At 39.2% G+C, this 22005-nt stretch overlaps 1 protein-coding gene across 23 annotated transcripts in view; it reads left to right on the top strand.

Annotated features, from left to right (window-relative positions):
• SLMAP (sarcolemma associated protein) overlaps positions 1-22005 on the top strand; it is a gene marked incomplete at both ends in the record, with an annotated part of 160510 nt that overhangs the window by 72139 nt on the left and 66366 nt on the right. For all 23 annotated transcript variants that reach the window (XM_080715176.1, XM_080715171.1, XM_080715173.1 and 20 more), the window contains 4 exons: positions 9224-9296; positions 14447-14483; positions 17534-17596; positions 21867-21962. In XM_080715176.1, coding sequence (XP_080571302.1) covers positions 9224-9296; positions 14447-14483; positions 17534-17596; positions 21867-21962 — 269 coding nt within the window. The remainder of the gene's footprint in view (positions 1-9223; positions 9297-14446; positions 14484-17533; positions 17597-21866; positions 21963-22005) is intronic.

Here is a 22005-nt window from a genome sequence, read left to right as displayed (position 1 = left end):
TTTTTTCTGTTGCTTAGTTCACATTCCCATAGTGGTTTCTCCTTTTTTGTGGTGTTCATGCCCCCCGACACGCACACCTTGTGATGTTTCAGTAGGTATTTCTGGTTTGTTCTCTGTACTAAAATCTTCTCAAAAGTGAGGATCTCTTCGTAATCTTCTTGGGTTTCACCATCATTCCCAGAATATTGCTTTGTAACCAGCAGGTTCTCAGTGAATATGTATTGGGCAAATAGATAAAACAGAGAACCTCTACTCTTCATAAACAAGTAAAAAAAATAAGCTAGTGTACACTATCACTCCATGGTGTGCTAAAGAGAAATAAAGCCATAAAGGAATGCATATACTGAGAGAAAGGACTTCTACCAGCTAAGTATAACCAAGATGCCTTGGAGAAATAGCCGACTCTGAGTCTAGGGTAGTGAATGTACAAATTGAGCCTAAAAGATTTTGTCATGTCAGAAAGCAGAGAACCGATTTAAGACTGCTGGCTTACTTTGAAAAAGAATTCCTACTCACTCTGGGAATTAGTCCCCAGTGATCAGAGATGGATAATTTGAGCATCAGATAGTAATAGCGGCCAGGCACAGTGGCACACACCTGTAATCCTAACCACGCAGAAGGTTGAGGCAGAAGACTTGGGAGTTCCAGGATAGACTTGGCAACGCAGTGACACCTGTCTCAAAAAATAAAAAGGGCTGGGGAATGTCGCTCAGTGGTAGAGTGACCCTGGGTTTAATCTTCAGTATCAACAATAATAACAACAATTACAGTAGTGATTTGAAATATATCAAACATGCTCAGATTAATGCAATACATTGATACTAAAAAGGAAAAAAAAAGTTTTTATCATTCTGCAAGCAGGCAAATTAATAAAGCATGTATCCTTCTTATCCTGTAAGAATTATACCTCTGGTTGCTGGGGATATGGCTAGGGCACTGTGTTTGATTCCTAGGACTGCCCCACATCCCAAAAATATATACTATCTTATATTTATATAAGGTAAACAAGTAGTAGAATAATGAAACTTTTTTGTGTGTGTGTGGTACTGGGGATTGAACCTGGGGCATTTTACCTCTAAGCAACATCCTCAGCCATTTTTATTTTTTATTTTGAAACAGGTTCTTGCCAAGTTGCTGAGGCTGGCCTCAAACTTGTGACCCTCCTGTCTCAACCTCCCAAGTACCGGAATTACAGGAGTATGCTATCGTGCTGGCAGAAGAACCTTTTTTTTTTTTTTTTTTTTTTTTTTTGTGGTACCGAGAATGGAACCCAGGGGCAGTCTACTTCTAAGCTACACCCCTATTTTTTATTCTTTGTTTGGAAACAGGTTCTCACTGAGTTGCAAAAGGCCTCACTAAGTAGTAGCTGAGGCTATCCTTAAACCTCATTCCTCCTATCTCAGCCTTCCAAATACTGGGACTACAAGTGTGTGCCACCACACCTGGCCAGAAGAAAAACTTTCTGATGACCAGTCTGCAGCTTATAAATAAAGACAGAATGATAGATATCAATTTTTTTTAAGTTAGATTAAAGGTATGCCTGTCTATTCAGCTTTTTCCTTGCCTCTTTTCTAACTCTTAAGAATTAGAAGCTTGCTGGGCATGGTGGCACACACTTGTAATCCCAGTTCTTGGGGAGGCTGAGGCAGGAGGATCTCAGGTTCGCAGCTAGCCTCAGCTACTTAGGCTCTCTGCAACTTAGTGACACCCTGTTTCTTTTCTTTTTTCTTTTTTTCTTTTTCTGTTTTTCTTTCTTTTGGGTCTGGAGATGGAACCCAGGGGCATTTGACCTCCGAGCTACATCCCCTGCCCTAATTTTCACCTATTTTTATTTTGAAACAGGGTCTCAGTTGTGGAGGGCCTCACTAAGTAGCTGAGGCTGGCCGCAAACCGCGATCTTCTAGTCTCAGCCTCCCTCCAGTCTCAGCCTCCCGAATGCTGGGATTACAAGCGTGCGCCACCACACCCTGCTTACCTTGTTTCAAAATTAAGAATAAAAAATAGGGCTGTGGGTGTAGCTCAGAGGTAGAATGTCCCTGGGTTCAACCCCCAGTTAAACACACACACACACACACACACACACACACACACACACACACGAATTACTTTATAAAGCAAAAAAAATTAAAAGGTCTTATGACTATTTTATCTTAAATTATAGTCAAAAGGCGATAAATATAATTTTAATTCCCTGGTCTAGACATGTTAACACCACTGATTCAGGTCTTGATTTTTTAGATGTTCCTTGAGTTTTTATGCTCTCATTTATTGTACTTCTATTGCTGTCAGTCGTCTTAGGAGATCCTTCAAACTATGAAGTGTAGAGTAGTACTGACCTTCCCGCTCCACGTAGGATGGAGACAGAGCCGCACCACAGCGTGCCCCCAAGCTTCCGCCCGCCAGTCCAGGGCCTCTGCCAGTTTTAAATTTATCGCAGTGAACATGAGTCCTCTAAGTGGTGTATGTGTTAAGAGGCAGTAAAAAAGGCTGACTGCCTACCACAGAGTAAGTATACTAACTCAAAAGCAAAATAAGTGGTCTGTATGCAATAACAGAGAGGGGAAACAGACAAGGAGTAGGCCGTTCTTGTAGTGTTACTGTTAATCTCATAGCAGGTAATTGCAGACGGTTCTTATACAGATACCTTGTCATCTGAATTCAGATGTACATGTGTTTCATGCTTTTAACATGAAATTTACATGTGGTTTCCAATGCATGTGTATATTTAATGTAACAGTGTTCCAGTGGGCCCCTTGCCCTCCTGGAGAAACTATTTAAATTGTGTTTTACAATCATTTTAGTCTTTAAATCTTGAAATATAGTAATAATAATGTTTCTGGGTGATATTTTTTTGAGAGCAAATGTGTTTTAAAAATACTTTGGCCGGGTGTGGTGGCACACGCTTGTAATCCCTGCGCTTGGGAGGCGGAGACAGGAGGATCGCGCAGGTTCAAAGCCAGCTGTGGTGGCTTAAGAGATCCTGTTTCTAAAAATAAAATAGGTCTAGGAGTGTAGCCCGGAGGTAAAAAGGCTTCCAGGAACCTCAGCACCACCAAATAATAATAATAATAATAATAATAATAATAATAATAATAATAATAATAACTTTATAAGCTGGGCGTGGTGGTGCACGCTTGTAATCCCAGCATTCAGGAGGCTGAGACCTGAGGATCACGGTTCGCGGACAGCCTCAGCTACTTAGTGAGGCCCTCTGCAATTCAGTGAGACCTTGTTTCAAAATAAAGAATAAAAAATTGGACAGGGGGTGTACCTCAGAGGTCAAATGCCTCTGGGTTCCATCCCCAAACCTGCAAAAAAAACCCTTTTTTATAGAGCCAGGCGTGGTGGTACGTGCTTGTAATCCTAGTACTTGGGAGGCTGAGGCAGGAGGATCACAGGTTCACAGCTACTTAGTGAGACTTACAACATAATGATACCCTGTTTCAAAATAAAGGATAAGAAATAAGACTGGGGTTGTAGCTTGGAAGTAGAATGCCCCTGAGTTCAATACCCAGTATTGAAAGAAAGAGAAAAAAAAAAAACTTCATAGAGCCAGGCGTGGTGGCATATGCTTGTAACCCTGGTACTTGGGAGGCTGACACAGGAGGATCACAGGTTCACAGCCAACCTCAGCTACTTAGTGAGTCCTTCTGCAACTTAATGAGATCCTATTTCAAAATAAAGAATCAATAAAATATGAAGTTGGTTTTTTTTTTTTTTTCCGGTACTAGAGATTGAACCCAGGGGCATTCTACCTCCAAGCTACACCCCTACCTCTATTTTTTTATTATTTATTTATTGCAGTACTGGGGATAGAACCCAGGGGCATTCTACCTCTGAGCTACACTCCCAGCCCTATTTATTATTCTTTATTTTTGAAACAGAGTCTCACTGAGTTGCAAAGGGCCTCACTAAGTAGCTGAGGCTGGCCACGAACCTGGATCCTCCTGTCTCAGCCTCCCAAATGCTGGGATTACAAATGTGTGCCACCATGCCTAGCTCTTTTATTCTTTATTTTGAAACATGGTTTCACTAAGTTGCAGAAGGTCTTACTGAGTAGCTGAGGCTGGCTGGGAACCTGCAATCCTTCTGTTTCAATCACCCAATTATTGGGATTACAAGTGTGTACCACCATACCTGGCTGTCTTGCTTTGTTGATGAGAGTCTCACTACTGCTGAGGCTGTCCTTGAACATGTGATTTTCCTGTCTCAGCCTCTCAAGTACTGAGATTACATGCATGCACCACCACAACCACTTTATGGAATTTTTTTAGGGCAGTATTTTCTTTATACTATCAGATCCTATGGAAGTATCCCTAAGAGAAGCCAAAAGAGGGCTCAGTGGTTAAATAAATTTGGATAATGCGTCTTACTTTAGAACTTAATGATGGACAAAAGCCCATTAGGCTCCAAGAAAGTCTAGGGTACAGAAAATGAAAACACTTTAAATTTTTTTTTGTCTATATGTTTGTGGAATTGGGGATTGAACCTAAAGGCATTCTACCCAAAGTTATATCCCAGCCCTTTTTATTTTTATTTTTTGGTTTAAAACAGGATCTCACTAGGGTGCTAAGAGTCTTGCCAAGTTACTGAAACTAGTCTGAAATCTTTGATCCTCCTGTCTTAACCTCCCAAGTCAGCGTCAGCCTCTCAAGTACTAGGATTATGTGCCACCATGCCTGGATCATTTAAAAAAAAATTTTAACCAAGTATTTCTAAAACACATCTGACCTTCAAATCCTTTCTGTTAACACCTATTTGCATTCTATTTTGGGAGATGCTGCTACACAGAGTTGATTAATATAAGCATTAAAATAAAACAATTTCATCAGGTTACTTTAAATACTTGCCTGTTGTAAATCAAAAAGTCTTTCTATTCATTTCTATGCGCCTGTATATCTAGTTGACATGACATCTTTTCAGAGGTTGAGTTGGTTGCACTAGGTTGGTAGCTTAGTCAGACATAGCCTTTCTTTTAGAATTCCTGATTAAATATATCACAAGTTGTCAGCTCTGGCACTATCAATTTTTTTTTTAAAAAACCAGCTTTACTTGGGAGGCAGAGACAGGAGGAATGTGCAGGTTCAAAGCCAGCCGCACGCACTGGCTTAGGAGACCCTGTTTCCAAATAAAAGTGTAAAAATAGGTCTGGGAGTGTAGCTCGGAGGTAGAAGGGCTTCCAGGAACCCCAGTACCACACACACACACACCAAAAAAAAAAAAAAAAAAAAAAAAACCAACTTTACAGCCCTGCGTGGTGGCGCATTCTTGTAATCCCCGCGCTTGGAAGGCTGAGACAGGAGGATCACACAGGTTTGAAGCCATACTCAGCAACTTAGTGAGACTCTGTTTCCAAATAAAGTATAAAAAAATAGGTCTGGGGGTGTAGCCCAGAGGTAGAAAGCCCCCGGGTTCCACCCCTAGTACCACAAAAAAATAAAAAATAAAATAACTTTAGGGCCGGACTTGGTGGCACAATTGTAATCCCAACATTCGGGAGGCAGAGATGGGAGGATCAGGGTTCATGGACAGCCTCAGCTACTTAGTGAGACCCTTCACTACTCAGTGAGACCCTGTTTCAAAATAAAGACTAAAAATAGGGCTGGGGGTATAGCTTGGAGGTAGAATGCTTCTGGGTTCCATCCCCAGTACCGCAAAAAAAAAAAAAAAAAAGAAACCAACTTTAATAATTTAAATATATTGGTAAAGTATTCTATAATTTTTACTGAGTCTTTATTATTATACTCATATTTGTTGTGGGATATTTATTGTAAATGTCTGGTGAAGCCATAAAGCTTGAGTTAATCTATCCCTTCCCTGACTTCTGCCAGGAAGAGGAAAGTATAGGTGGTTCTTATAAATGTTGATGAACCCCTACTGTCCTCACAGTAAGAAACACTTTATCCCTGAGCAATGAGAACTATAGAATATTAAGCAGATGTGTTCTTTGACATATTCAATAAGCATTTATTAAATGTCCACATTGTACCAAATGACTGGCTAAAGATACAGGTTGAAAAGTGAAGCTGAGCATGGTGGCACACCCTGGTAACGCCAACGCCAGTACTTGGGAGGCTGAGACAGGAGGATTGCAGGTTCAAGGTTAGCCTCAGCAAGTAGCAAGACTCTTACCAACCTAGCAAGACTCTATTTCAAAATCAAAATAAAATTGGGCTGGGGGTGTAGCTTGGAGGTAGAATTTCTCTGGATTCAATCTCCAGTACCACAAAAAGAAAGGGGGGGGAGGGGGAGGAAAAAGTGAGAAGCAACCAATTTTGTTGTCCTCAAAGAAATGAATCTAATTGGTGAAATGGTAGTTACGTATAAATACAGTTATACAGTGCTAGTGTGCTAGGTGTGTATAAATATATACAGTACTAGTTACAGTACAGTGTGCTGAGTATTAGAAGTAGATATAGGGGACTCTGAGAGCATCTAACTCAGATTCTGTGTTTTGGTGAAGGACTTAGAGTCTGAGCCTACAAAATATGTAGTATTTGGTCATAAGCAAGGGGATAAAGACCATCCCAGAGGGAACAATCTGTACAAGGCCTGAGGCTGTGAAAGTCACGTATTTGGAGAGTACAGTAGCGTGGCCTTAGTGTAGATCTGTGGGAGGATAGAGGATGAAGCCAGAAAGAGAGCAGGGAGGAGAGGCTTAGTGAGCAGGCTTGCTGTCCTAGATGGATTTAGAGGACTACAGAGCAGGGCCTAGCGGGACATACCTGCAGTTCTAGGGACTTGGGGCCCAGACAGGAGGATTGACGGTGCAAGGACAGCCTCAGCAACTTAGTGAGACCCTATTTCAAAATGAAAATAAAAGGGCTGAGGGCGTAGCTCATGGTAGAATGCTTGCCTAGCTGTGCAGGGCCCTGGGTTCAGTCGCTAGTACTGTGAAGAAGGAAGAGAAGAAGGAGAGGAGAAGAGAGGAAAGAGGCAGAAAGGCTGTCCGATAGATGCTTCTTAATTTGTATTAGTACTTTTCACATAGTCACTTAATGAAAATCAATATTGAATTAACTGTGCTAACTAAATGCCTTAAGTTTAAATGTGCACTTTCAGATGTCAGTCTGATTACTTCATGTTTATAGCATCATCTTCATATTATGGGCATGATCATTCAAAAATTATCCTCAAATGCATTAGCTGTGTTCTTTTAAGTCAGTTTTATTGAATTCTGAATAAGTTTTATTTTATGTATACAGTCAGTGAATTTTGACAAATGTATATAGTCAACATTACCAACTCCTCTAGTCTTTGTGTAGTTTGTATGTTTCATCAGCCTGCATTGGCTGTTTTTGTGTGTGTGTGTGTGTGTGTGTGTGTGTGTGTGTGTGGTGCTAGGGATTGAACCCAGGGGCATTCTACCTCTAGGCCCTACTCCCACTCCTATTTTATTTTTTATTTTGAAACAGGGTCTCTCACTAAGTTGCTGAAGGCCTTGCTAATTTGCTGAGGCTGGCCGTGAACCTATGATCCTCATGTCTCAGCCTTGTAAGTACTGGGATTACAGGCAAGTGCCGCCATTTTATTTACCAAACTCTGACTAAAATCTGGGCATACAAGCTGGGCGTGGTGGCGCACACTTATAATCCCAGCATTTGGGAGGCTGAGACCTGAGGATTGTGGTTCGCAGACAGCCTCAGCTACTTAGTGAGGCCCTCTACAACTCAGTGTTTCAAAATAAAGAATATAAGAATAGGGGGGCTGGTGTAGCTCGGAGGTTGAATGCCGGGTTCCACCCCCAGACTAAAAAAAAAAAAAAAAAAAAAGCTGGGCATATGTTGGCTTTTAATCAGAGTTTGGTACATTAAATGAGTTATTTGTTAGATGTTGAAAGATGTAATATCTGGGGAATAGAAAAATAAATCAATCTTAAACCAGGACCCCACCCCCACCCCCGAAACATGCACAAAGAAGCACTATACATGATTGCATTTGGGTGGTTTGTCTCTGGAAGTCTTCAGCAGGAAAAGGAGGAAGTGAAAGCAATGGTAAGTCCGCAGAGTGGCTGGTGTGATGTTATAAAAAGATGCTGGGGCGGCGGAAGAACAGTCATCAAAAAACAAAACAGTTAAAACGGAACCAGAGAATCTCCCATGTGAGTTCTGCCAGGCAGCTCTGATACTTACTAGCAGAGTTGTGGAAGTACTTTCGCTTGTTTGAGGTCTTTGTTTTCCTGCTTATAAAATGAGGTATAAAATTCTAAACTCTGTTATGTGGAATGTTAGCGTTTTGTGGGGGATGGTTAGGAGGTAGGTTGAAGATAGGAAAATAAGGAAAAAGGACTTTTAAGGGGAATAGAGATCATCTGAGTTAGCTGATGAGGCAGACGTGTATTTCCCTCCTCTGTTGCATTTCCATTTACTCAGCTGCCATTTTTGTTGGTCTGTTGTAAATATACATCATAATGAGGTTCAGCATGTTAGAAACATACATACACACAGCACTTGGTGTGTTTTCCTCTGGATCCCACCCTCTCTCTCCCCCTCCCTGTACATAATATTGAAATTGGTATTGATAATTTCATATATGAGCATAGTCTTATTTGAACATCTTTCCACTATTTTACTCATCTCTCTCATTTATCTGAAGTCCTTTTTGTTTCCGGATTTCTATCATCCACATATGAATGAAACCATAATGGTCCTTCACTTTCTGAGACTGGCCAATTTTGCTTAGCACAGTATTCTCTAGTTCCACCCATTTTCCTGCAAGTGACATAATTTATGGCTGAGTAAAATCCACTGTGTGTATATGCTATAGTTTTATAAGTCATTCACCCGTTGACTGATACCTAGGCTGGTTCCATACTTTGGTTATTGTGAATTGTGCTTCTACAAACATGAATATGCATGCACCACTGTATTCTGATTTCAGTTATTTTGGAAAGACCCCCAAGAATGGTGGGGCTGAGTCATATGGTGGTTCTATTCCAGTCTTGAGGAACCTCTGCACTGACCTCCATAGTGGCTATACTAATTTGGAAGAGGATAGAACTTTTTTTTTTAAACAATTTTGTCTGTAATTTTTCCTTGTAATTGTGATTCATCATGGACAGGGAGTAGTTTCTTCATGGTAATGAATATTGAAGCATCAGTTTTATTTTTTATTTTTCCCCAGAAGTATTACCTTTAAGAATAAAATATATGTTTAGATATGAGAGGTACAAAGTATTATATTTTTAAACAATTATTTCATGTTATTTGTTTGTTTTAACCAGTTACCCATGGGTGTATTGTTTCCACAATAAAACTTTTTCTACCAGATGGTATGGAAGCCCGGCTCCGCTCAGAGTGAGTATAATTTAGTGCTGTGAAGTTTTTTGGATTAATTATCTTGGTTAATATTCTAAATGATGATATACTGCTACTATTTTAGGATTACTTTAATAACATTACAAAATCGATGTAGTACATTTTTAAATATAACATACTTTAGTTTAAATTGCTCATCATATTACTTGCAATAGATTATTATCTACTAAATAATGTAGGAGAAGTGGGGATTGTTTCCAAATTAAACCTTACAACTTATATTTGGATGGTTAATAAGGGTTTTTTTTTTTGTGTGTGTGTGTGTGTGTGGTACTGGGGGTGGAACCCAAAGGCTTTCTACCTCTGGGCTGTACTCCCAGCCCCATTTTATACTTTATTTGGAAACAGGGTCTCACTAAGTTGCTGAGAGCCTCAGTCAGTAGCTGAGGCTGGCTGTGAACCTGGTGATCCTCCTATCTCAGCCTCCCAACCGCAGGGATTACAAGCGTGTGCCACCACACCCGCCCTAATAAGGTGTTTTTCACAATAGTTATACTTGGGATTGAATCCAAGGGCATTCTACTTCTGACCTAACCCCCACAGCCCTTTTATTGTTTTTATTATGAAACAGAGTCTCACTAAGTTGCTGAGGCTGGCCTCAAACCTGAGATCCTGTCTAAGCCTCCCAAGCTCCTGAGCACTGGGATTATAGGTGTCTACCACTCTGCCCTACTTGGTGGACTGTTAAAAAGGGTTTCCCATTGTTGGGATTTTTTGTTTGTTTGTTTGTGGTACTGGAAATGGAACCCAGGGGCGTTCTACTGCTGAACTACACCCCCAGACCTATTTTATTTTTTATTTGGAAATAGGGTCTCACTAAATTGCTGAGAGCCTCACTAAGTAGTTGAGGCTGGCTTCAAATTTCTGATCCTCTTAGCCTCCCAGGTACTGCGATACCAGGTGTGAGCCACTACAGATAAAACAGTGTAAATTACGCTCATAAAATCTAAATTAGAGATGATTATTATGAAGTGTTGAACAATCTTTACGCTTCAACTTTTTTATTTGGGGAAAATTTTGAGTATGAAGTGATTTGTTCCATACTCAACACAATATTTTCTATTCTTCAAAAGCTGTTTCTTTTATAATAACCCAATTTTTTTTTTAACTAGCAGTTTACAAGGTTTCAGGTGAACTGCAATACCTAGAGTTTAAACGAGCAGAATGATCAACTGGGAAAGAGAAGGAAAGAGGGAACAGAAAGAGGGCCCATTGCTTTCTTCCACTAGTGTCTTTTTTTTCTTCTTCTTTTGTGGCACAGGAAATTGAACTCAATTTCAAGGGCCTTCTACCTCAGGTTTTATTTAGTAGATCATGTGAATTTTTTCCAAGTCTGTTTCAGTGATTTTATGTTCCTATTCCTTTTGTTTCCCCAGCCCTTTTAATCTTTGTCCTTGATTTCTCCTCCTCCTCCTCCTCCTTCTCCTTATTTTCTTCTTTCTTTCTTTCTTTCTTTCTTCTTTTTTTTTTTTTTTTTGTGTGTGTGTGTGGTGCTGGGGATTGAACCCTGGGGCATTCTACCTCCGAGCTATACCCCCCCTGCCCTATTTTTTATTCTTTATTTTGAAACAGGGTCTCACTGAGTTTCAAAGGGCCTCGCTAAGTAGCAAAGGCTGTCTGCGAACCCAGATCCTCCTGTCTCAGCCTCCCAAATGCTGGGATTACAAGCGTGTGCCACCATTCCAGACTCATGTTTTTTTCTTATATGATTATATATTTGCATCATTTAAAATTTTGCTGCCAATTTCGTTGTATATGATTGACTTTCTCAGTAATTTTGAACAGGCAATTCTCTAGAGCAGAAGGAAGATTGGAATAGTCTTTAGAGATGGATAGTCCTGGTCCAAGCCTGACTCCGCTTGTTCTGTGACCTAATTAGGCCACACTTTCCTCATCTGAAACATGAAGATGATAATAGTACCTACTGAGCAGGATATTGTGAGGACTGTGTACTTAAAGAGCTTAGTATAATGCTCAGCATATGATAAGCACACAGTAAAATAAACATTAGCCATTTGTCTTATTTTAATTAATTTTTTATTAACAATATACATGGTTTGGGTTGTGCTAAAATGCCTGGAGTTTAAGTCTGTTGTAGACATCAGCATTTAGTTCTTTAATGATCTTCAGTAGATATATTTCAGAAAGCTATCTTTTTCATTCCTTTTTTGTTACAATGCACAAATAATTTTTCATTGATGAGATGGATAGAGGTTGCTTATAATCTCATTATCCTAACAAAGTTTTATCTTTATACATTCCCTTTTTTAGTGCTTGTGGAGTTTTTCCATAATTTCAAACAAAATATACCCATGTCCAAGATAGTTATTTTGTTTATTTGTTTGTTTGTTTTGGTGGTACTGGGTCTTTGCTATCTCCGAGCTATACTCCCAGACCTATTTTATACTTTATTTGGAAAAAAGGGTCTCACTAGGTTGCTGAGAGCCTCATTAAGTAGCTGAGGCTGGTTTCGAACCTGTGCGATCCTCTCTCAGCTTCCAAGCACTGGGATTACAAGCGTGCATATAAATACAAGTATAGCATTTATGGAATGTGAAGCTGGATTTTTAGACTTTTTTTATTATATTTTTGGTGGTGTGCTTTAATTATACATCATAATAAGGTTCAGAGTGATGGGAACAAACATGAACATAGTACTTATAGTACTTGGTGTGTTTCCCTCTGGGCTTTTTTTTTTTTTTCCCCAGTTCTGGAGAGTGAACTCAGGGCATTGTGCATGCTTGCATATTTTAACCTTTTGTTTATTTTCATGAAAACAGATTTTCATGAAGGCAAATGAATTTGTATTTGGGTTACTAAAAAATCTTAATTTTAGAAAAATTACCATTTATACTATTTGTTTCCATTTTAGCTTTATTTCCCTGTATATGCATACCTTCAGAGAAAAGGATAGATACCCAAAATGGTTATTTCTGGGTGCTAGCATTGGAATCTTTTAATTTATTTCTTCATGCCTTCTACATTTTCCATAGCCAATATGCATTGCTTGCATAAACAAGAAAAATAAACATGTTTAAAATATATATTGTAGCCGGGTGTGGTGGTGCATGCTTGTAATCCCCGCACTTGGGAGGCAGAGACAGGAGGATCGCGCAGGTTCGAAGCCAGCTGCGCGCGCTGGCTTAGGAGACCCTGTTTCCAAATAAAAATGTAAAAATAGGTCTGGGAGTATAGCCCGGAGGTAGAAGGGCTTCAAGGAACCCAAGTACCACCAAAATAAATAAAATAAAATGTATATTGTAGTTTTATGGAGTGAAAAATAAGAACTAAAATGATATACAGGTTTTTTAAAAACGTTCATTAAAGCAGGACGTGGTGGCATATACTCTCAAGCCTACTACTTGAGAGGCTGAGACTGGAGGATTGCAGGTTCAAGAAGAGCCCTAGTAATTTAGTGAGGCTCTTCGCAACCTAGTGAGACCTTTTATCAAATAAGAAATTAAATCAATCTAGAGATGTAGCTCAGAGGTAGCATGCATCTGGGTTCAATTCCCAGTACCATAAAAAACTAAAAAGTTTCATTAGATACCAGCTTTGTTAGAGCCTTGTGATAGGCTCTGGGAATACAGACGTGAATTGATCATTCCTAAGACACAGATGTGTAATCCAAGAAGTATAGTAAAGGATTATAGATCATAAGTATAGATCATCACGGGTACTCAGAAAGGAGGTAGGTGCTGTTAATTAATATTCTATCTTATAAGTTGTACCAGATCAGTTGCTCAGCATCTGACACACGAATGAACAATGGAATCTGAGTACTTTACACAGCAAACTTCAAACTAGCTATCACTAGAGTGGCTCCTAAGAGTGAAGTGATTAGCAACCAGCAGGGAACTTGGGCAGCAGCACTGATCTATGTCCCTGCTCCCCACCCTCACCGGCATTATAAAATAGAGACCCTGGCTTCATTCGCTGCTTATTACTTCTCATGGGAGTGGTAGTAGTGATCAGTTGTTTACTATGCCCTAGGCACTGTTCTAAGCTATTTATTTATATTAGCACATTTACTGCCCAAAATAACCCTATGGGATTGGTATTATAACTACATTATATGCATGAAGAAACTGAAACCTGTCTTGAGTAGGCCATTTGCCTTTTAGTTGGTAAGTAGAATCAGTTTGGGCCCCATCAGTATAGCTTCTCAGCCTGCATACTTACCTGCTGCTGAAGTAGTGTTTGGTCAGGCCCAAAAGGCAGTTGGTACAATTAATGATGTCTATTTAGTGTTTTGTTTTGAAGTGATACACTGAGGTCAGTTTCATGCATACATGAAAAAAAAAAGTCCTTCACAGGTACAAGTCTCCATATTATTGCCTTTATTTTCGGTTGAACTTTGCTTTTTAAAACTTTCCATATGGGAATGTTTAATTTGAAAATAATTTAGTGTATACATTACAAAATGGAAAATGGAGCCAGGCATGGTGGCACACGCTGTAATCCTAGCATTTGGGAGGCTGAGACCAGAGGATTGCCATTTGCAGACAGCCTCAGCTACTTAGTGAAGCCCTTTGCAACTCAGTGAGACCTCTTTCAAAATAAAGAATAAGAAATAGGGCTGGGCATGTAGCTCAGAGGTAGAATGCCAAAAAAAGCAAAATGGGTGATTTAAAGAGTACTTTTTTCGCTGGGCGTGGTGGTACACACTTGTAATCCCCGCACTTGGGAGGTGGAGACAGGAGGATCACACAGGTTCGAAGCCAGCCGTGCTGGCATAAGAGATCCTGTTTCCAAATAAAAAAGTATAAAATAGGTCTGGGAGTATAGCCCAGAGGTAGAAGAATTTCCAGGAACCTCAGTACCACCAAAAAAAAAGTACTTTTTTCTGTATAGAAATTCTTATAGTCAAGGAATTCACTACAGCTCTCAGTGAGTAGTTCTCAAAGGGCATTTAATTTTTTTGGATTTGAAATATATTGATGTGTAAAAAGTCTGTTTTTAGTATTTTTTACTTTGTTTTCTAAGGTTTTCATGCATTTATGAGGATCAAGAGTCACATTCTTTGAACTATATAAGGGCAAATGTATCCATTTTGTGGTTTAAAGATACTCATACTATTTCCTCTGTTGTCAAGAAATGAGATAAAAATTCTAAATTTTACTTTTCAGTGTCATCCATGCTCCATTACCAAGTCCTGTTGACAAAGTAAGTTGCTAATGATTATTTTTTACTAACTCGCTCAGTTATATTGCTTTTAAAATGCTTGTTATTAGCTTTAAACACATTTCTTTTTATAACAAAATATATAGATACAGAGTGCATATAGCTGTATAGTTAATGCAGTCTTCTGATCTTCAGTATCTGAAGACTATATATCTGGATGTTTCTTTGGAAAAAGCCTTGTTGTTTCAAGTAAACTATTGACTGTGTAGACTAGGAATACCTGTTTTGTGCCTAGTTATAAGGAGTATTACTGTCATTTTTTATTCTGAGACACAGTTTTGACTAGAAATTTGTTAAAGCTTTCTACCCAAATAGTGTATTCAACATTTACCCATATAGGAAAGTAGCATGGAAATATGAACTTAAAGAACTATTTTGTGTGTATGCGTGTAGTCCTGGGGATTGAACCCCCAGCCCAGTTCTGTTATTTATTTTGACCCATGGTCTCTCTAAGTTGCTGCGGAGGGCTTCTTTAAATTGCGGAGGCTAGTCTTGAACGTGCGACTTTTTAGCCTTAGCCTCCAAAGTACTGGGCTTACAAGTGTGCAGTGTGCACCACCATATCTGGCAGAAAATACTATTTTGTTGTTTTTCTGTGTTTTGGGGGGAGGTATTAGAAGCTGAACCCAGAAGTTTTCTGAGCTACAGCCCAAGCCTATTTTATTTTTCATTTTGAAACAGGGTCTCATTAGGTGCCTTGAGAAATCGCGCAAAATTGCTGAGGTTGTTCTCAAACCTACAATTCTTCTGTCTCAGCCTCCCAAATACTGGGGTTATAGGCATGTGTACCATGCTTGGCTTTTTTTTTTTTTTTTTTTTTTTTTTTTTGTATACTGGGGATTGAACCCAGGGGTGTTCTACTACTGAGCTATTCCCCCAATTTTTTAATTGAGGCTACAGGCATACACCACCATGCCTGGCTTTATTTATTGTTCTTGAAGATCAATTTTAGGATAATTGATTAGAAATTTTACAGTAATTATTTGCTTGGAAATATCTTGTTATCGTTCAGGAATAATAGTTAATTAAACCCAAAGTATCGTTGCTAAGTAGCAAAAAACAAAACCACCCCCAAACAAAACATCTTTTGATCATTTACCTTTAATGTGACCCAGGCATTGTGGCACATGCCTAGAATCCCAGTATTTGGGAGATGGAGTTAGGTGGCTCATGGATTTGAGGCCAGCCTCAGCTAAAACTTAGTGCTACCCTCCACATCTTAGCAAGACTCATTTTTTATTTTTTTATTTTATGGTGTTGGGATTAGAACCCAGGGGCTTTCTACCTCTGGGCTATACTCCCAGACCTATTTTATATATTTTTTTGGAAACAGGGTCTCACTAAGTTGCTGAGAACCTCACTAAATAGCTGAGGCTGGCTTTGAACCTGCGCGATCCTCCTGTCTCAGCCTTGCAAGCGCAGGGATTACAAGCGTGCGCCACCATGCCTGGCTTAGCAAGACCCTTAAAAAAAAAAACTTTAATGTGGATATTGTTTTCTTAGTGCAATAACTAACCTGTTAGGAAAAATATTTTATATTTTTGTTCCCTTTGGATGGAGAATGAAGGCCTGCTTGAAACTAAAGTTTTCTCTTAGATTCCTTCTTGAGTATTAGAAGTGTTATCTGAATTCAGTGGCACATGCTTGTAATCTCAGCTAATTGGAAGGCTGAGGCAGATAGATTACAAGCTCAAGACAAGCTTGAGTCAGTTGGTGAGACCCTGTCTCAAAATAAAAACTAGAAAGGGCCAGGGTTGTAGCTCAGTAGTTGAGCATCCTAGGTTTGGGGTGGGAGAATTGCATAAAAGTAAATACAGTGAGGTGTGGTGGCGCACGCTTATAATCCCCGTGCTTGGGAGGCGGAGACAGGAGGATCCTGCAGGTTCAAATCCAGTCTTGCTGGCTTAGGAGACCCTTTTTCCAAATAAAAAAATTATAAAAATAGGTCTGGAAGTGTAGCCCGGAGGCAGAAGGGTTTCTAGGAACCCCAGTACCACCACCAAAAAAAAAAAAAAAAGTAAATACATAGAAATATCACCAAGAAAGCTGGGCATGGTGGCTTATACTTGTAATCCCAGCATTTGGGAGGCTGAGACCAAAGGATCACGGTTCACTGACAGCCTCAGCAGTGAGGCTTTTTGCAACTCAGTGAGACCCTGTTTCAAAATAAAGAATAAAAAATAGGGCTGGGGGGTATCACTCAGAGGTAGAATGCCCCTGGGTTCAATCCCCAACACTGCCCCCCAAAAAAAGGAAAAGAAATATCACAGAAAGTAAATACATAGAAGTTATAGTGGTTAATCATCAACTTCTGTAATAGCAGAATTACAGTCTTGCTAATTTAGAATTAACTTTAAAAAATGCCAGCTCTATCTTTTAGTATATTAATATGCTAAATATAATATAGTCAGTGTATTTTAATATACTTTTGAGCTTAATAAGGAATGAAACTGATATCATTAATCAGTTAAATATAGGGCTTGTTAGTGTTGCAGATATGGGTAAATATAGCATCTATATTAAGTGCCCCCCCTTTATTGCCACGGTTCTGTATTCTCTAATACTCTTAGATTCTAAGCAGTTTTACTGATATGTAGAGTTTAAATACCATCATTTTTCATCTTTTGCTGCAAAGGCAAAGAAAAAACTACTTTTATTATCTTGGGCCACTGGACAGAGTATTAGATTTCATGCTGTCTTGAGTGAATTATGACTGGCATATTAAAAAACTATTTAACAATTAATTTTAAAGGAAAAATATGTTGACCTGTTGGTTTAGGAGGTATTTTTTGGATTAAGAAAAGACTTATATTTGTGCTATAAGTTTGTGATCTGGCTTATCTAGGAACATTTTCATAAGTAGCACTTCTTTCACCGCACTGCTTGTAATTTTAACCTGATTAGCATAGTATAATATCACTTACACATTCTGGACATGGGGCAGAAATCACTTGTCAAGGAGTTGGTTTGTTCTTAGTGTCTTTTACAAAGTCTTTTCTGTGGCTGTTGACACTGTGCCATTTTGTTTCTAGGTTGCTGCTAACACTCCAAGTATGTATTCTCAGGAACTATTCCAGCTTTCTCAGTATCTACAGGTAAAGTGAATTTTGAGAATTCTTAATCTGCAGGAATAGAATTAAACAACTTAGATTTTATTTTACCAGTATAAAGTAGTATTGACTGGATACAAGTGAAAGAGAAATAGAATTATCTTGCCAGGTGTAGTGGTACACACTTGTAATCCCAGTACTTGGGAGGCTGAGACAGGAAGATCACAGGTTTGAGGCCAGTTTCAGTTACTTAGTGAAGCCCTCTGCAACTTAGTGAGATCCTGTTTCAAAATAAAGAATAAGAAATAGGACTAAGGGTGTAGCTCAGAGGTAGAATGTCCCTGGGTTCAATTTTCTTTCCAGAAAAAAAAAGAAATAAATATTTTTTCAAAAAAGAATGGAGGAAAGAAAAAGGATTAAAATAGGTCTTATAGGCCGGCTGTGGTGACGCGCGCTTGTAATCCTCGCGCTTGGGAGGCTGAAACAGGAGGATTGCGCTGGGTCGAGGCCAGCCTCAGCTACTTAGTGAGGCTCTCAGCAACTATGTGAGACCCTGTTTCCAAATAAAGTATAAAATAAGTCTGGGAGTATAGCCCGGAGGTAGAAAAGCCCCTGTTTCCATCCCCAGTACCACAATGAATGAATGAATGAATGAATCTATTTGAGTTTATAGTGATTTAATAATCAGACCTCAGAGTTTACTATCCTGCGCTACTGAAATAATAGATAGAATTCTTGATAAAGCAGATACTGGGAGTGGGCTCCTGAGGCAGTTAATGCAGTATTTAAAGAGCCATACAAATCTCTAAAAGCAAACAAACTGTTGTTTCTGTTCAATATAGATTTGGGCTGCAGTATAGTAAGAAAGCCTAGTTAAAGAAAGCCTTGTGTAGGGGGTTAGAGACTGAAGTTTTTATCTTGGTTTTGCTACTTAGTTAATTGTGACCTTGGATTAATCATTTTACATGTACAGGCTTACAGTTATATTTTGTATAAAATTATAGAATCAACTTTGTGAGACTGTATTTCAAAATAAAAATAAGTAAATCAAAAGAGCTGGGGGTGTAGCTTAGAAATATAATTGAACCCAGGTTCAATCCTCAAACCAATAAATAAATGTATAGGATCAAACCAGTGATCCTGGGTCCCTACATTCTTTTATGATCAGTTCATTTTTCACATTTGCACTTTGAGCGTGGGTTCTAGCCAGAATTGCCTGGATTTGATCCCTGACTTTGATCTGCTGAGAAAGTTGCTTAAAACCTCAGGGCTTTATCTTCCTCATGTAGAAAATGGATAGAGCACTCACTTAGCAAATTGTAAAGAACATGTGAATTAATCCATGTAAAGTACCTGGAACATACACGTGACATCAGTTTCAGTGGTTATTTGCCATTCGGCAGGAAAGCACATCAGTTTATACCGGTCTCTCCATTTTTGAGGTGGAAGAAAACTTTGAGATTAATTTGGATCTCTGCTTCATATGTAGTACATGGGCCTCCTGTGCGTTAAACGATGTGCCCAAGGCTATACACTATTGTTACTAGTCATTTTGGGCTGGAAACTTCACACTTTGATTTTTACTCTTTTCAGCTTTCTTGTTTGTTCTTCTAATATCCACTTACTGTTCTTTTTTCTCTTTGAGAGAAATTCCACTGCTTAGTTTTTCTGTATACATCTCTTTTGAGTTACTGAAGGGTTGTTGTTGTTTTTGTGGTACTAGAGATGGAACCCAGGGACATTCTACCTCTGGGCGACACCCCCAGCCCTATTTTTTATTCTTTATTTTGAAACAGGGTCTCTATGAGTTGCAGAGGGCCTCTTCAAGTAGCTGAGGCTGGCTGTGGACCCAGATCCTCCTGTCTCAGCCTCCCAAATGCTGGGATTACAAGCGTGCTCCACCACACCTGGCTTGTTTTTTGTTTGTTTTTGTTTTGTTTTGTTTGAAGAACTGGGGATTGAACCCTTGGGTATTCTATTTCTATCTCACACCACAAGCCTTTTTTTTTTTTTTTTTTTTTTTTTTTTTGGTGGTACCGGGGTTCCTGGAAGCCCTTCTACCTCCGGGCTACACTCCCAGACCTATTTTATATTTTTATGTTTGGAAACAGGGTCTCTTAAGCCAGCGAGGCTGATTCCAACCCAGTGCGATCCTCCTGTCTCCGCCTCCCAAGCACGGGGATTACAAGTGTGCACCACCACGCCCGGCCCATTTTTTTTTTTTTTTTAAATAGGTCTCACTAATTTGCAGAGGACCTAAGTAGCTGAAACTGGATGCAAACCTGGGATCATCCTGTCTCAGCCTCCCAAATACGGGAATTTACAAGCACGTACCTACCACCATGCCTGGACCGAGTTGCTGAAGTTTTAAAATAAGTTGTGAACATTTTGAAAGCATTCTGGAATAGATGCATTTTATGCCTTATAACTGAAAGACCATTCCTGGAAGTATTACATTTCTTTTAGAAAGTGGTTCATAGAATTAAAAAAGCAATAGAACTGAGTTTTAAAAGGTGAAATTACACCACCTAGTGGACATAGATTTTAAAGATATGTTTGCTTATTGATTTTGTTTTTTTGGTAAAACATTTTGCATCTGTATAATTTCCTGGATATTATTAATATTTTAGAGCTAAAAATAGCCATAGTGCATAGTCTCTTTCAAATGTAAATTGTTTTCATATGAGCTCAAGGTGCTGTGGCTTTTATTAAATTCCTTATCTATATTTTTAGAGTTTAGGTTAAAACAATAGCACTGGTAACTAATTAGGACAGATTTTCTTTAATCACTATTTCATAAGAACATGGAGAGCAATAAATTAATTCTTTAAGCCTTAAGTGTGTGTTTGAATTATACATTTTTCTTTTGAGGTGGCTGAAGCTTGTAGGATGGTAAATGTTCTTTGGATAGTGACAAGAATAGAAGGTGAAGGCCTGCTAGAGCTACAACTAAATCTTAGGAGCCTTGTGCCTTGACTTCCAGCCAAGGAGACACTACTAAGAGCTATCAAATGACCAGGTGTGGTGTCGCACACTTGGAAACCCAGTTCTTGGGAGGCAGAGACAGAGGACCACAGGTTCAAGGATAGATAGCCTTAGCAAGTTGTGAGAGGTTCATCAAAATCAAAATAAGGCGAGGGCTGAAGTTTGGAGGTAGAATGCCTCTGGGTTCGATTAAAAAAAACTATCAAATGTTAACAATTACCCCAGAGAGCAGGCTTTGCTCACCAAAATCTTTCTCTGTAAAATACTCCTTTGAAGCTGGGTGTGGTGGAGCCCACTTGTAAACCCAGTACTTGGGAGTCTGAGACAGGAGAATCTCAGGTTCATGACCAGCCTCAGCAACTTAATGAGGTCCTCTGCAACTTAGTGAAACCATGTTTCAAAGTAAAATAAAAATAAGCTGGGCATTGTGACACACACTTATAATCCCAGTACTTGGGAGGCTGAGATGGGAGAATCCTACAGGTTTAAAGCCAGCCTCAGCTACTTAGCGAGGCTCTCAGCAACTTAGTGAGGCCCTGTTTCCAAATAAAATATGAAATGGGTCTGGGAGTGTAGCCGAGAGGTAGAAAGCCCCTGGATTCCATCCCCAGCACCACAAAAAATAAAAATAAAAAATAAAAATAATAAAAATAAGTTGGACATGGTGGTGCACGCTTGTAATCCCAGTGCTTGGGAGGCTGAGACAGGAGGATGGCACAGGTTCAAAATCAGCCTCAGCTACTTAGTGAGGCTCTCAGCAACTTAGTGAGAGCCTATTTCCAAATAAAGTATAAAATAGGTTTGGGAGTATAGCCCGGAGGTAGAAAAGCTCCTGGGTTCCACCTCTAGTACCACCAAAAATAAATAAATAAATATAAATAAATAAGTAAAAATAAAATAGGGCTGAGGTGTAGCTCAGAAGTAGAATGCCCCTGGTTTCAATCCCTGCCCCCAACACACACACACACACACACACACACACACACACACACACACACACACACTCATTCTTCCAAATTTTGAAGAAAAAGAAAACAAAAACAAGTGACTTGTTTTCTCTTTGGGGAGAAATTGTAGCTACCTCCAACAGCACTAGTTACAGCCCAGTAGACAAGACTACAGTGATGTGATATGCGTGCACACTTGTGTGTGTGTGTGTGTGTGTGTGTGTGTGTGTGTGTGTGTTTGTGTATTTTTAAGGAATTATTTAGAATACTTTGAAATACATTAAGGGGTGTATGAGAATATATTTAGAAGGTACTGGAAATCGATTGTTCTTCAAAGGAATTATCCTGAATTTATTAGAATTTTTTATGATTTATAATATTAGGAGGCCTTACATCGGGAACAGATGTTGGAACAGAAGTTAGCCACGCTTCAGCGGCTACTAGCCATCACCCAAGAGGCTTCAGATACAAGTTGGCAGGTATTCCAGTTACTTTTATATTCAAGAGGCATTTAAATAGTTT

This window comes from Muscardinus avellanarius, assembly GCF_963383645.1.
Source record: "Muscardinus avellanarius genome assembly, chromosome: 18".
NCBI classification, from domain to species: domain Eukaryota; kingdom Metazoa; phylum Chordata; class Mammalia; order Rodentia; family Gliridae; genus Muscardinus; species Muscardinus avellanarius.
This window is presented reverse-complemented; position numbering and strand designations above follow the sequence as displayed.